This window comes from Zootoca vivipara, chromosome 1, assembly GCF_965207765.1.
Source record: "Zootoca vivipara chromosome 1, rZooViv2.hap1.1, whole genome shotgun sequence".
Classification (NCBI taxonomy): Eukaryota; Metazoa; Chordata; class Lepidosauria; order Squamata; family Lacertidae; genus Zootoca; species Zootoca vivipara.
Window position 1 is genome coordinate 42,379,944 of NC_142582.1, and position 15,596 is coordinate 42,395,539.

The following is a 15,596-nucleotide window of genomic DNA, read 5'->3' on the forward strand; positions in this document are numbered from 1 at the left end:
TGTGTGTTTTGAGCTAAGGGAACAGCATTTCATGATTTCCTCTAAATATCTACTATATTAATTTGCTTCTCCCATCTTTATTGCCTGTGCAGTTTGAACTTGAACCCTCAGTGTGTCAGCAACTAGTTTTCGTTGCACTGAGGTTTCCCAAATACACATTTTGTTATTGGTACTATATAGTGATTAAACTAACCCCATAGGAAACCATTGCATTTTTATTGTCCTATGAACAGGTGGTGATGAAGCAGCAGTAGCACAATTTCGTCTTTTAATAATGGAAATGGTAGTATATAATTACCATTAGTGTTATTTGGTGTGTGTGTGTGTGAGCCATCAGAGTGCCACAAAAGTCCTTCACAAAAAATTATCCCACTTCCCCAGCGCTGATGTCTAGGACAACTTAGCAAGTTTTTAAAATGTCGTACACATAATTTATAAGTAAAGCAACAGAAGTATATATACCCTTAGGACCAAGCCACGCATGGCATGTGACTGGATCTATTGATTTTTTTTTTTTTTAGAAACAGCAGCAACCCATTTTTTAAACACAGGTATAGAATTCTGAATTTGGTCAGAGCATCAGTGCTGGGGAGGAGTCCCTAAGCTCTGTTCCCTAATCTAGACAATTCCATCCTAAATTGCTGCTGTGTTTCCCTCCCCCTATAAAGTATTTAGCAAATATATTGGGTGCAATGCACAATAACCAATGACTGAGCCATACATCAGAAAAGGCCTGTGCAAACAGAAGAGTCTTAAGCAGGAATCTGAAACAAAGCACCAATTGTTATTGCTTAATGGCTAGGGAAGGAGTTCCACAACCTATGCGCAGACGGTCTAAAGGACTTCTACCTTTTGGAAGCAAGGCAAACATCGTGTGGCATTCTTAAAAGTTCCTTTCTGGCTAAATAAAAATATTGGGCAGAGGGTCATAAACCTGCTCTCTGGACATGACCCTGCAGATGAGTATTGGAGATAATGCAGTGCAGTCCCTCCTGTACTCATTTTGTAGAGTAATCCAAGAGGATGCCATTGTCAGTACTATCAAAAACCATAGAAGAAGGAGAATGGTCATACTGTGTCCTGCTCTTAATAAAGGTAATTCTTTGAATGACCCAAGGGTGATTCATCCCATAACCAGGCCTGAACCTAGACTGGGAAGGGTCCAGAAAATTGGTATCCTCTAGGCATGCCTGCAGTTGCTCCACCATGATTCCACCATGACTTTCCTCCTCTAGAAAGGAAGTTGCCCTATATCAAAGGTCCAGGGTAGGCTGCTTGAGGAGTGGCTTGAGGACAGCAGGGACCCTCCCCAATGCAGAAATGTGTTAACTACATTCTGAACCCACCCAGTCACACCCTTTCTGCTAGTTTTTATTAGCCGAGAAGAGCAGGGGTCAAGAGAGTATTGCTGCAAAGACCCTGTCAATGTCACCAGGCTGCAGCAGCAGGTTAGACATGGCAACGGAAAACTCAACAGAGATGTCCTTTGGGCATCAAGTGAGTTTGTCCTCAAAAGTACAAAGCTAAACCATCACAAAGGGCTTCCAAGGACACTAAGGATCCACCCACAACAGCAGGTGTGATCAAACTTCAGGCCACATTAGAAAACTCAGTTGGACATTTACTGGAAGGTGCAGTGCATCTGATAAAGTAAGTCTTTTTTGCCACCTGCACTACTGCATGGTTATGGACTCTAGTGTTTGATCAGCTTCAGGGTGAGACATGTGCCATTTGCATTCTAGTCATTATCCAGCCTGCTTCATCTTCCATGCTCCTAAGAGTACCATGAGGCTGCCTGGACTCCTCAGCACCTGAGAGGACACACTCAGGGTCAATTGTGTGTTACCTCACTTTTTCTCAATTTGATGAAATCTTCAACAGGTTCACCTGTGGGAAATCCTCCAGATATCATTCAGGAATCCATTGGATTCCATAAAACTCAGGGGTGGGCCATCCTTCTTGGTCCTCCATCCCTGTAGGGAGACACTGGCACCAGGAGTCTGCACTTTCCCAGTACCGTAAGTGGTCTGTCCATGACATGGGGTATTGTAGAATCCCCTCCTTTCAGACTGCTCCTCCCTTTGTTCAAAGCAAAAACCATATTCAGGGTATGCTCTGTTCTGTGCGGTTTGCCAGCAGTCTGTTGTGGCGTTCCCATCATAGCCATGGAGGTTAGGAAATGCCAAGCTGGACTGACATGACAATAGACCCCAAATGAAAATTGAAATTGCCTAGAATAATTGTCCTTGTTCTTCCAAAATCTTACCAGAGACCACTTCAGCCAGCTCAGTCGCTGAGGTTACTGAGCAGCAAAGGGGGAATGGCACAGCAGTAGTATTCCTAGTTTGTTTTTATGGCCCAACACCAGACGCAGACCCTGACCCTCTAAGTCAGTTCCAAGTTCAAGAGGTTTTCTGGTGACAAGAGAGTATTTTGATAAACTTTGTTGACCTAATCCCCCAACATTCAAGCTTAGCCCTATGCTGCTCTGAAAAGCCTCACCACCCCCACATCAAAAACATTAGTCTCAGTAGCAGCACAGAGTTATATACCAAGGGGAGAAATAATATTTTTCTAAGGACAAAATGCCCACAAACATGTGCAATTCCTTTGTGGTAGAAGGACTTCCTTGCCAGTCTGGGGAACTGCAGGATCTGAGGTCCTGTCCCTCAGCTTGTACATTTAGCATGACTGTGGACCCAGAGGCAGCTTATTTACTGAGTGGGGAGACAATTTATTGAACTAACAGGAAGAAACTGGTTATAGCTGGCAGACTGGTCTTCAAGGCAGACAATGACTGCCCTTGACTTCATGGAATATTTGATCAGTCAGTTGATGGGCATTCCGAAACTAATCACTTCTCTTATTGACACAACCCAGTTTTCTGTAATCCCAAAATATCTAAATATGACCATCTGCGTAAAGAGCAATTTGTTTAACCTTTAGTCTTGCTTTACTCTTACATGGTTTATTCTCTCAAAACTACAGGTATTTTGTCTTGAACAATGAAGCTGGTCTCTTGGAATATTTTGTGAATGAACAGCTGAGAAACCAGAAGCCCAGGGGTACATTACAGCTGGCTGGAGCTGTGATCTCTCCTAGTGACGAAGACTCTCATACGTTCACAGTGAATGCAGCTAGTGGAGAACAATATAAGCTGCGAGGTAAGACTCTGTAGTTCTTGGACTTCCCCACTAGGAGGAAGCCTTGCTTCTTCTTTGCTTGTCTTTGGGTAGCTGTCTTCTTCAAGTCCGTGACTGCTTGCTGTTTTGTATGTTCTGAATAATTACTGTGTCTGAACTCAAACAAGAATTTTTTAAACAAATTAAACTGCTAGAGGTATAAAACACTTTCTTTTTACATTAAAAAATGCATAGTAGACAAGAAAAATATTAAAGATAAGTGAAATCCTCTAATTTAATTCCACTTTGATAGTTGGCATAAAAACAGTCACATTTTTTCTATATGCATCATTTGGGGAGAGTGGTGCTTTTAGTCAGATGTAACCAATCAATGTGCTGTAACTTTTTACTAAAATGCATATTTGCAAAATGTGACTGCTGAAGATTGAGGGCTGATAGGTCTTCACCCTTTTACACAGGTGTTCAGACAAATGCCACATTTCACTGAAGAGGAGTTTTCTGTTGCAGTCCAGACTGGAAGGTTTCTTCTGACTAATAGTGAATACGTGCAAAACTTGCAACACTTAATATATCTTACAGTTGCACTTATCTGATTCCCACATTTGTCCCAGCCCAATCAGTGGATTGTGAAAAGGTGTGGGTGTGTTAGAACAGTGTTTCCCAACCGGGTGCCACCAGGATATTATAAGGGGGGCCCAGGTGAACAATGCACAAGGCACAGCAAGAGGCCAGGGGACCAGAGAGGGAAGTGAGAAGTGAAGAAAAAAATCCTGATTGGCTGACTATCTGCTAATTACAAGTGGGTAAGGGGGCCCACCAGGGCTTAGTGCTCTTTTTGCCGTGTGCACCCTCCTTTTTCAGTATAGCTTCCTCAGAGTGCATGAGGAGTTGTTTTAGTTCAGCATTTGCCATTGTTTGCTGTAGAAAGCATTTTCCTCTATTTTTGTTGTGGCCCTGGCATCACCTAAAAGCGTACTGTGGACAATCAGTGCTGCATAGATCACAGAACCATTGCAGTGGGAGGTTAGAGTTATAATATGCCTCAGGATCAGACCCAGTAACCCAAAGCAAGAGGTGCCACAGGTTGTATCTATCCCACATTTTGCACACCCTCTCCTTCTGCATTGCTGGAAGTGATGTTCCCTAAACAAAACTTAACTTGAAATAAATAATTGTATTCTTGCCTTGTCTGCCTCTGAACTTCCTTTTCCTTCCGATGATTTTTTTAAAAAATTCAGCTACTGATGCCAAAGAACGGCAGCATTGGGTCAGCAGGCTTCAGATATGCACACAGCACCACACCGAAGCAATTGGAAAGGTAATGTCTGTAACGTATACTTTTAAGTTATGCAGCAGTTATTTAAACTGCCCATCAATTATGTAGTTTAAAGGGTCATAATTACAATTGCTGAAGAAGCGTGAGCCTACCATAGAAAGATGACAGCAATGCCAAGACGAATTAGGTTTTAATGGTGTTTTATTTGAAACGTGATGCTGCAAACTTAAGCATGTATTTGTTGTAATGGTTGAATAGCGGGGACCTCCTCTGATTGCCACTGTAGTAACTTCTCTGTAGCTTCTTATGGCACTGTTCAGTAAAACCTAAACAATCTGACAGGTAGTTAGCTAAACACCTCTAAAACACCCCGAGAAGGAAATTCTACAACTTTCCAACTAGGTTTGGCTTTTTCCATGGACCACTGTCTCTTCTGCACTTGGGATATCTGAAGTCTATTTCCTTAAATTGTAACGGCAATGCAGCCTTTAAAACTGAAACTGCAGCCCTTTCACTTAGGAGTAATCCTTTTTGAACCCAGTGGGACGGACTTCTGAGTAAGCATGCATTGGATTAGACTGTGCATCTGTTTTTTCTTGTAGATATAAATTAGGTGTACAGCACAGCAGAGAAGATGTCTGTTCTCTTTTATAAACTGAAGCGTGGTGGGGGAGGGGGAGCAGCAACCCCATGGGGGCTAGTTCTGCATTCTGAAGAATTATTTAGTATTGGTCAAGGCCTGAATATATGTTGATGATTTAGCCAGTCCTCAGGGTTTTCTAAATCACTGGGTGCATATTCTAATAGTATATCTATGTACTTAATATGTATATAAGTAAAAAAAGGTGGAGACTTCAGGATTAGTTTTCAAGTATTTCCTAATACCTATGTTTGTTCACCAGAACAATCCTCCTCTGAAATCTCGCAGCTTCTCTCTTGCATCGCAAGGAAGTGGCTCCCCTGGTTTGCAGAGAAGACCCAGCCAAAATGCAGCTTCCTTTTTTAATGTTGGGCATCACAAGCTGCCAGCTGGGAGGAGAATTCCCATTTTGCAGCCAGATCATTTAATCGATGTACGAGAGGTTAGTATAATCTTAACTTCTTCTTCTTTTTACCAGTTTCTTGTAAGAATAGCTTGCTTTGGAAAGCAAATAGCCCCTGTACTATCTAAAATTCAACACGATAATTGAATTTATGATACAGTGGTACCTCAGGTTAAGTAATTAATTGGTTCCGGAAGTCTGTACTTAATCAGAAGCATACTTAACCTGAAGCGAACTTTCCCATTGAAAGTAATGGAAAGTGGATTAATCCGTTCCAGACGATGAAAAACACCCCCTAAAACAGCAATTTACCATGAATTTTACTCTCTAAATGACGGCAAAAATCAATGTACAGTGGTACCTCAGGTTAAGTACTTAATTGGTTCTGGAAGTCCGTACTTAACCTAAAGCATACTTAACCTGAAGCGAACTTTCCCATTGAAAGTAATGGAAAGTGGATTAATCCGTTCCAGACAGGTCCGCGGAGTACTTAACTTGAAAGTACTCAACCTGAAGCATACTTAACCCGAGGTATGACTGTAATAGTAATTTACACATTGCAGCGTCCATGACTTATTCTGGTTACTTTTCCCTTAATCTACTCAGGTTGAGGTTGGCGGTGAGCATTGAACTCAACATGTGCTCTCATTCTTTGCTGCCTTAATCATGGGTCGCTAGTACAAAACTAGTAATTGATAAACTGCTATTTCCATTCTCTATACAGTACACTTCCTTATCTGGGTACTCGGGGGTGATAGTTGCGACTTACTCTTATTTTTTTAAATTGTTGGCTTCCTTGAGTATTTTGTATGGAAAGGCAAGGTATAAATTTAATAAATAAATAAATAAATAAATAAATAAATAAATAAATAATCCTTTCATGTTGAGAAAGAAAATCTAACACATGGAACTAAGGGGTTACAGGTGTTATCTTGACCTAAGAGGGGTGGCAGTGGGCGGGGAGATGCCTTACTCTCTGAATTTGGGATTGGATCTTTCTTGAAATGCAAGCTCAGACCATGATTCTTTAAATTAAGAAACTATCTGAGCAGGAAACACAAATTCATGACCAGTTCCATCATCACTCCTGTAATAAGTCTTGGGGCTGGAATGTAGCACTGGATGGTGATGAAATTCTATCAGTCTCCCTCTCGTAGCCTCCCTTATATTCGTTTGAATAAGCTGCACAGTGAATTATCTATGTAATCTGCTCTCATTGCTGGCTACAGAAGGTTGAGATCGCCATGCATAATAGATCACATAGCCAAAAAGTAGAGTGACCCAGTTGTGCTCTCAGTCCTCTGTCAAGTGATCATGGGCAAGACGTCCTGTGCTGCCTGCTCATCATCTGCTCAAAACAAAGTAGAAAACACTGGAGTTTAGGATCCATTGACATCCTTTTACTGTTCGGTTTTGAGGGGTGAGGATATGGTAACTCCTCATTCCTACTGAGCACCAACTATGATGAAAGTTTGATTCAAAAGGTGGATTTCTAAAGTCTCAATAAATCCAAAGCAGGGCTGTTTCTCCTACTGTGTCTTAACTTCCAGGTTGGTGCTTGGCTTTGCTCTGGCAGTGTTAATCATACCACATTTCTAGCTTTCATCTGTCTAAAAAGAGCATTAAGTACAGAGAACAAGACAGGTTTGAGGCTTTAAGATGATGGTGAAGAATTGTGGTTAACCTTTGACTGTGGTTCAAACCAATGCTGAAGTATTTCATGGGGAGGGGGGTTTAAGACAAGACAAGAGGGAAGGTGCAGGACTCTGGAGATATGTGATATCTTGCCTGGTTTCCATCCCATCTGCAGCATCCCCAAAATATAAAACTTGTTTTGAGTAGAGAAAAGAATAGTGCTTCTTTTTAATATAGGGCTGTTACTTTTGTGTAGTAGATTATTAGCACAAATGTTTCTTCCATGCAGGTTCAGCCCAAGACATTTCACAGTAAATGGTTGTCTTCTCCACCTTCCCCCACCCCAAACCACTGGCCCAACCAAGGCTAATTGTGTTATTTTGGAATGCAAGGCAAAAAGGCCCACAATCACCTCTCCCTGGCAATAAAAATGCAATACTAATAAATTAAATAACTAACAAGTTCCTGCCATAGGTGTCAGCAAAGGAGTGGAATGTGATCATTTATAATTATTATTATTCTAAAGGAATGGATTGGCACCATCATATGGTGCTTTTAAAAATAGATTTTGTGTGTGTGTGTGATTGCTTATTTAGTCTGAATATAAATATGTTCTTGCTGGTTTGAATGAGTAGGTTAGCAAAAAAAACTGGCTAGGTGAGTTTAGATAGAGTTATTTCCCAATATAATTTGACTAAAGAACCATCTGAGGTCTCAAGCCATTTCTGCAACTAAAGGCAGGCCCTATAATTAGGCAGAGACCTGGGAGGCAATGGAGGCAGACACACCCACCCCAGATGTTTTTGCTGAGATCTATACCGTTTGGATGTTTGAAGAGTTCAGGGGACTGGATGAAGCCCGAGTGCTCTTTTCATAATGTTACCTTGGCAAGTGAATTTGAATAACAAGGAGTTTTAGGTAAATGAGAGTTCGGCTGATGTTTCAGATGACCCAAACCTCAGCCTTTTGTGCATTGCTTGCCTGCTAGATGATGTCGCAAGCTGAGGGACAGCAGAGAGACTTGATAAGGAACATAGAATGTCTTCCTTCCTCTGGCCATCTTTCTTCCTTGGACCAAGACCTGCTGATGCTCAAGGCAACGTCTATGGCCACAATGAATTGCTTAAATGATTGTTTCCACATTCTTCAGCTCCAGCATGCGTCGCAACAAAAAGGGTCCTTACCTACTGGTGAGTTATATATGCTCTGTCTTCTTCTTTTAATGAAGCCTTGATTCGATCTTTCTCTTCTATGCAACATAGGAAACACATTTAAATGCCTTCAGTACTTTGGAGTTCTTACGCTCCCACTTTGCTGCTTGCAACTTTAGCATTTGCCTATCATGAGTTTACATCACTCCTTTCATGGAATTCACAATGGTGTCATGGCGTTCCTAAGTGTTCAGCATCCAGGCACCAACCAGACCTGCTTAGTTTCCAAATGGTGGTGGCCTTGTGTGCCTTCAGATCATTCCCAAAGGGGAATGCTCAGTCAACCTAGATAGCTGGTGCTGCTGAACTTCCCCAGGGTCCTTGTATGGTGTAACAGCTCAGCTCAGAATCCAGCACTGTGATCGGCAGAAGATGCCAAGTTACCAGTAATGTTTATGTCCCAGCTTGACTGTTCTTTTATTCAAGCTTGTGTATGTGTTTCTTTTAATAGGGCATTATTAGAGTCTACACACACTAGCCTTTGAGAACAGAATGGAACATTTTTATTATTGATGAGGAATTGTATCCATTCCGATAGACTAGCTGGGGGGTAATTGGAGACACCAGAATCATTAAACGAATGGGTGACAGTTTTCCAAATGATGCAGCTTTTATTTTCAAGCAGCTATTATTTATTCAACAGAGATTTATTCAGCTGTGCAAAACCAAGTATTCCCCCCCCCCCCATCATTGCCCCAACAAGACTGCTGGCAAAACATGTGTTCTTTAGCTTTACTTCCTAGAAATAAATTGCAGTTTGCAATTGTTTCCCCTAATGGTTTTGCTAGAATGTCGATGCTGCAACCTGTCCAAAGGGATTACGTAACAACCCAGTCTTATTGGGTTCTTTAAATGGTGTCTGATTACACCTTTCGTAACCCCATCTCCTCCTCCGCCAGAGCAAGTTGTGTGTTTCATCATGGCCCAATCACAGGCATCATTCTAATGACCCGAGGAGGTGGTGTTCTCCTGCACCCATCTTTGTTTTTTTGTAGCTGCTTGAGGAAGTTCAGTTGCTTTTTAGTCATTTGGGGGGGAGGGGGGAGCAAAGCTGCTTAATGAGAGTTGCCTTTTTGGAAAACAAAACAAAATACCCTTCTAGAATATGAGCAAGTTTCAGCGTAAACTCTCGTTTGCTTCAGGGACAACTATCAGTTGGTTGGAACCAAAGATCTCCTTGCCAAACCACTTCAAAAATGGAGCAGATCAGAATTTTTCAGCAGATGAAAACAAGCCATCATCGATCAGAGAGGAGCAGTCCATTTCAGGTTCCAGTCAGCTAACCAGGGTAAGGTAACATGAAAGCCCCTGTTGTGTGCTTTGTTTTTCCCTCTTTACTTAAGAAACAGGGACTGCTCGGGATTTTAATATGCAACTATTTGAGTAGGCATCATTGAGAAAAATCAGAGTTTCTGTGAGTGGAAACAGAAAAAAGTAACACAGTTATCAGTACAGGTATCGCTTCTTAACTTGTAGCTTTTTTCCTTTTGTCATTAACAGGAGGAAATATGGAAAAGCAAGCATTGATGAAAGGAATAATTAAGTAAATTATAATGAATCCTATGCAGTTAAATATAGTTACAAAGCCACAAGCAGATTAAACAGTGAAAACCTTTCCAGGTATAAGTGCCCAAATCAGTCAAGATAAAGTGAGAATGAAATTGGGTATTTTTAATATAATTTTTTGTCACTTAATCTATAGATACCATTCTTAAAAATTAACAGCAGATTAGAATAGTAATGGGGCAACAAGATGTAAGATCTCATTGTAAAACTACATATCCTGATCTTAAAATATCTTAAATTGAAAGGGTATAGTGAAAGCTATGAAAAAAATTGTAATATGACCATATTTCAGAAAGCAAGCCATGACCCTTGGCATGAATGAAAGTTAAAAATGAAGAAATTTAGTGATTGCCCGTTTGATTTAAACTTTGCTTAAAAAGTGTGTGTGTTTAAGTTTTTTTAATGAGTTGGAAGCTAAAGCTAGGCATTTCATGGTTGCTTCCAAACAAGAAACTGATTTACAGAAGTGGAATACCCTTGCTGGAAGAATGTGATGCCAATATACTTACTGACAGTTCAGCAGCTGTTTGCACCCTGGAGAGACAATGCAAGAAAATAGGCTCCCTTTCCCTGCCTGCCCCGTCATGGCTGCTGCTTCTGTTCTGATGACTGCTGTTTACAGCTTTTCTTTACTTCTCCCTGGTTACCACCATACTTTGCTCTAGGAGATGGCAAATTCCCACTGCACACCCTGTTGCTTGCAGCACTTGACGGTGTTACCTAGAAGAGTTACTGAATTGTACCTGAAAAGACCTGGTGCCCAACCCATTCTTCACCGAGGCAGAAATCTCCACACACCCAAGCATTCCTAAATGATGAGTGTATGTAACTGAATAGAATTCGGAGTGCAGTTTGCCATGAGCAGGGAACTTCAAGGCTGGGAGAGGAATACAAGTAAATACAAATGCAAGCAAATAAATAAACTCATTTAGTAAGATGCAACTAGATGATTTAAAATGAAATCACATCTCCCTCATCAGCCAAAGGCCAAGAGTCAGTTTCATAGCCCACTTCCTATGCTGTTCTTGCTGCCCCCCAACCTCCATTCTGCTCCTGTATCCCCTGTTCCTTAGTATTCTCTCCCAGTTGCTGGAATGAGCAAGCCCTGTTGCAAAGCTTTTGAGTTTCCACAATAGCGGTAGTAGTGTGAATGTGGCTGTTCTCTCAGCTACTTTTCTGCCCGCACTGGGATCAATATCCACCACAGCTCCATCCCAGAAAAAAGAGCAAGCAACATCTAAGGTGAGAAGCCAAATAAGAGAGGTGTGTATGCAGAGCTGTGGTGGCTGCTAGTTCTGGCTAAAATGCCTAGGTTAGCAGTTTATCTGTAGACACTAAAGAGTAGTAGGTCTGCTAGAGAGAAGAGCAATTTGATAGTCATTTGCTTGCCATGGATGGCACAGGGCAGAATATGGTGTGACATGAGTGAACAGGTGGATGAGAAATAGTACTTGCTGCCCAAATAAGGCCAAGGCACCCGCTTACAGGAGGGAGTGCTAAACAAACCAGTGGACTAATTGGTCTGAGTTGTGGGGAAATTAATTCAGGTATCACAGCGGTTCTCAAACTTTCTACCCCCAGTGCCCACTTGAGAGGACTGAAGGCTACCACTTACAAAACTGTTGGGTCTCAGGGCAGGGGCAGAAACAATTACAAAATGGTGGCAGGTAGAGACGGAGACAGGCATAATCAGCTGGCAGTTACTGACATCGTTCTTTATTGATATCTAATTACGCTTTGGAAATCTCTAAATTCTCTGGCAGAGCGATTTCCCTTGTGGCAAGAAGTTCCGCAGTACAGATACTGGCCCTGAGGTGATATGACTCAGCCTGCCTGTTTTAGGTAGAATTTGCTGATTCAGGGGCTCTAGATAGAGAAGTCTTTTTATATTATACTCTCCCCCTGCCCTGCCCCCATTTCAAAGTCTTTATTCACCTGTTATTTCTTCTTGTTTAACACTTGTGCCTTATCTACCTAAGCTGAACCGCCAGTTTTTCCTTTCCTCCTCCCTTACCCTTTTATGTTCACTTCTTTCTTCTGCAACAGCTTTCCTCACATTTCCTTTCTTTCCGTTTCCAGTTGCTACTTATTTTTAAGTATTAGCCTTTTGCATCTCTCATTTCCTTCTATTCCTCTTGCCCTTTCCTCTCAGAGAAGGGAAAACTCCCTTTCCTCCCCCACCCCACCTCTGACTCCCACCCATCTTTCTCAGCAAGGAATTGCTGGTACTGGCATCTGTCCAACCAAAATGGCAGGGGCAGGGCGGGCAAGTGAGGAGACACGGTGCGGGCTGTGTCAGTGAGGCCCACTTGAAAGTGCACTAGGACCCACTGGCATTCCCAGACCTACTACTGTTGGAGAATCGTTGCCCCAGCCTAAGCAGGGAAGAGGGGGGGGGAAATGTTTTTGCACCTTTCCGAGGAACTATTAAAGGAAGGTGTCTACTCAGTATAGCTTTGAAGGGCACTTCAAATGGGACATGGGAACAATAAGCATTCGCAGTTATTCTATTCTATAAGCAGTCTTTATTAATATCACTGACATTTTGTGGAATATGGAGGGTAACTCCTGGGTCCGTATGTTTGAAGAGGCTTTGCTCATTTTGATAGCTACCATAGTGGTCAATTGGTTAAGACTCCTTGTTGTTTATTTAGAATGTTACCTGCCTTTCACCACAAGGTTCCAGAGTGGGATACAGCAATTTAGAATACAGTATTAAAATTAATTAAAAACAAATACTTGGTGTGCCTTATCTGCCTGTGTCTTCAGTCTGCCTCTTCCAAGGTGAGACATGATACTGAATATATCATTCCCTCCCTGCCATTGGAGCTAATAGACCTTTGAGTCTGGCAAGCCAGGTCATCTTACTAAATACTTCTGCTATGCTTGGTCTATAGCCGTTTTGTAGTTGGCTATTCCACTTCGGACAAGCAGGAGTTCCTTCTGGGAGAGTAAACTTCATATCCTGTGATACATGGATACATGCAGGCCATACTTCATTTATTTCTTTTTTGTGTGTTGGCACATTTTATATTCAGGGCAAGTCTGTCAGAGAACTTTTAGTGTTCCCACTTTTTTCCATCTGTAATACTTGAAGTCATCATTCTACATGGGAGAAACTGAGCATCATTAGCATTAAGCATAACATATGCAACGACTCTTATTTTTGTTTTACATTTAATTGTTATTAAAGTGGGTTTTTAAATTTCCCACTCAGTGATTTTGTCCCATTGTTTTCAGGAAATTGACAGCAAGTACTAGAAATACAGTGGTACCTCGACTTACGAATAACTCTACTTACGAATGTTTCTACTTACGAATGGAGCTCCGTCCGCCATCTTGGATGCGGTTTAGATAGGATTTTTTCTACTTACGAATTTTTAGATAGGATTTTTTCTACTTACGGTTTTTTTCTCCCAATGCATTCCTATGATTCGACTTATAAATTTTTTCTACTTACAAATGTGCGTTTGTAACGCATTAAATTCGTAAGTAGAGGTACCACTGTATAAAATTTTGTTCCATCAAAGACAAAATATGATTATACCTACCTATCTGTTAAGCAGGTCTATCAGCTGAAGTTAAAATGCAGTTGGTGAAACACCCAACTTTTAATTAACAGATCAAGTAAATGATGCATATTACCAAAACCCTAAGTGTGTTTGAGGTGGGTGTTTGAGATCATTAAATAATGCTCCTGGACAGCATAAGAACTCATAAGCAAAGGCTACCATTCATTGCTAAACCATCTTTAGTTTTTTTAATCAATGTAGAAATCCAGATTGTATAATAATTCCTATTTTGATAGCACCCTAGAGACACAAAAATGGAGCATATTGAAATCCCACCCATATTGCAGAAGTCCAAAGAGATACAGTGACACTGGTTTAAACTGAGTGCTGTCAGCTTTACTAGCTTGTGTCTCTTATTCCTAGAAGTGAAATCATACATATGGGCTAGTTTTGTAGAGAAACTAAAAATAAAATTTGTGTTTTTAAAAAAAATAAAACTTCCATAGGGAGAAGAGAGCTAGTGTGTCTGTGGAGGATGAACAGTGATATTCTCTTCAGTCTAAGAAATTAGTTAGGATGTTTAATTGGGACTAAGTCTTTCTTCTGATTCGTCATTCTCAGGATCACACTGTTAATTGAAGCTTGCAGCCTTAACTGTTGTTAAGTGGTTTGTTTGGCATCACTCCTACAAATGATGTTGCTTGAGACATGAGTGATTATCTGTGAGGTTTGGGAGGATGACTGAACCATCGTGCTTGGGAGGAAGAGGGATTAAGTTATAAAGCCCAGATATTTAGGGCTGGTAAATTATTTGAAGTGTCATTTGTTTTTTGGAATTTACACTAGGAACCAGAGGAAATAAACCCAGATGAGGAGATAGAGGACACATGTGAACTTAAAGAGGATGACCTTGGAGCCGTGGAAGAACAGCGTAGCGTTATCTTGCACCTCCTGTCTCAACTCAAACTTGGCATGGACTTAACAAGAGTAAGTGACTGAAACATTAATCTTTTTGAAATTGAGAGGGAAGTGCTTCTGTAACTGAAGGCTGGCCCGGCCACATCTGGATTTGCACAGACAACTTAATTAACTTGGAATTAAGCCTTTGCTCCCCTTCCCACAAAAAAGCCCTCGCTGAAGACATTCCTACCAGTTGAGTTTATATCAACTAGTTGAACTGTGCTCTCAGAATTGTTTATGTAGGAATTCTTTGTGTAATAAGGAATCTGCTCAGTCTCTCTCTCTCTCTCTCTCTCTCTCTCTCTCTCTCTCTCTCTCTCTCTCTCTCTGTGTGTGTGTGTGTGTGTGTGTGTGTTAGTTCCATCTCAAACTCACCCCAGGTTGTCATTCCTATTGACCACCATGGACTGAAATGGGAAGCTTCCTGCACTTGTGGAGGCTTGGTGTACATTTCAGAGCCATGGAAAATCAGGGTTCTAGAACACTCAGGGAGCCCCGATAAGTATAAGTGATGCCTGAGCTTCAGACAGCCACCCTCCACTGTGTTGGAACACCTAAAGTAAAGGAGAGGGAGGAAGTATTTCATAGCGTTTTCAGAATACGCAAAGTAACATGTCTTCCTCTAGTTTGCGCTAGTTATGGTTGCGCTCTTTGCTTAGAAAAGCATTATACCCTTATCCCATCACTGCCTTGCTTGCAATTCGAAGCTTTAGGTGTGCTTCATGCCTTTCTTTCTTTTCAGGTGGTACTCCCCACTTTTATATTAGAGAAACGCTCTTTGCTGGAAATGTATGCTGACTTCATGTCCCACCCAGATCTCTTCATTGCGATTTCCAGCGGCAGCAGCCCTGAGGAGAGGATGATCCGTTTTGTTGAATATTACCTCACTTCCTTTCATGAAGGTCGCAAAGGGGCGATAGCGAAAAAGCCATACAACCCTATCATCGGGGAAACGTTTCACTGCTCGTGGAGGAGCCGAGTACCATCTGACACGAGTAGTAACTCTTCGTCCCATTCCCTCTCTGAGCAAGGGACTGTCTCAGAAGAGTCCCAGGAACAAGCAGAGTCGGACTACCACACAGTCAGATTTGTAGCAGAACAAGTGTCCCATCACCCTCCAGTCTCAGGGTTTTATGCTGAATGTGTAGAAAGGAATATGTGTGTCAATGCTCACGTCTGGACTAAAAGTAAATTCCTAGGAATGTCAATAGGAGTGACTATGGTTGGCGAAGGTAAGTGGAGAACGCTGC

At 41.6% G+C, this 15,596-nt stretch overlaps 1 protein-coding gene and 1 long non-coding RNA gene across 5 annotated transcripts in view; one reads left to right on the top strand and one right to left on the bottom strand.

Moving 5' to 3' along the window:
• The window catches only part of OSBPL11 (oxysterol binding protein like 11), a 44,408-nt gene that overhangs the window by 20,192 nt on the left and 8,620 nt on the right, over window positions 1–15,596 (top strand). For 3 of the 4 annotated variants that reach the window (XM_035129540.3, XM_035129549.3, XM_088652270.1), the window contains exons 3-9: window positions 2,989–3,164; window positions 4,382–4,461; window positions 5,322–5,501; window positions 8,086–8,287; window positions 9,451–9,596; window positions 14,233–14,373; window positions 15,089–15,578. In XM_035129540.3, the coding sequence (XP_034985431.1) occupies window positions 2,989–3,164; window positions 4,382–4,461; window positions 5,322–5,501; window positions 8,086–8,287; window positions 9,451–9,596; window positions 14,233–14,373; window positions 15,089–15,578 (1,415 nt within the window). Of the gene's footprint in view, window positions 1–2,988; window positions 3,165–3,601; window positions 4,462–5,321; window positions 5,502–8,085; window positions 8,288–9,450; window positions 9,597–14,232; window positions 14,374–15,088; window positions 15,579–15,596 lie in introns of all 4 variants that reach the window. The other variant, XM_088652281.1, reaches the window with a different exon arrangement.
• LOC132592657 (uncharacterized) lies at window positions 8,894–10,557 on the bottom strand. The gene is made up of 2 exons (XR_009558189.2): window positions 10,384–10,557; window positions 8,894–9,720 (listed from the first exon to the last, which is right to left on the bottom strand). It is a non-coding gene; the product is annotated as an uncharacterized LOC132592657 (long non-coding RNA).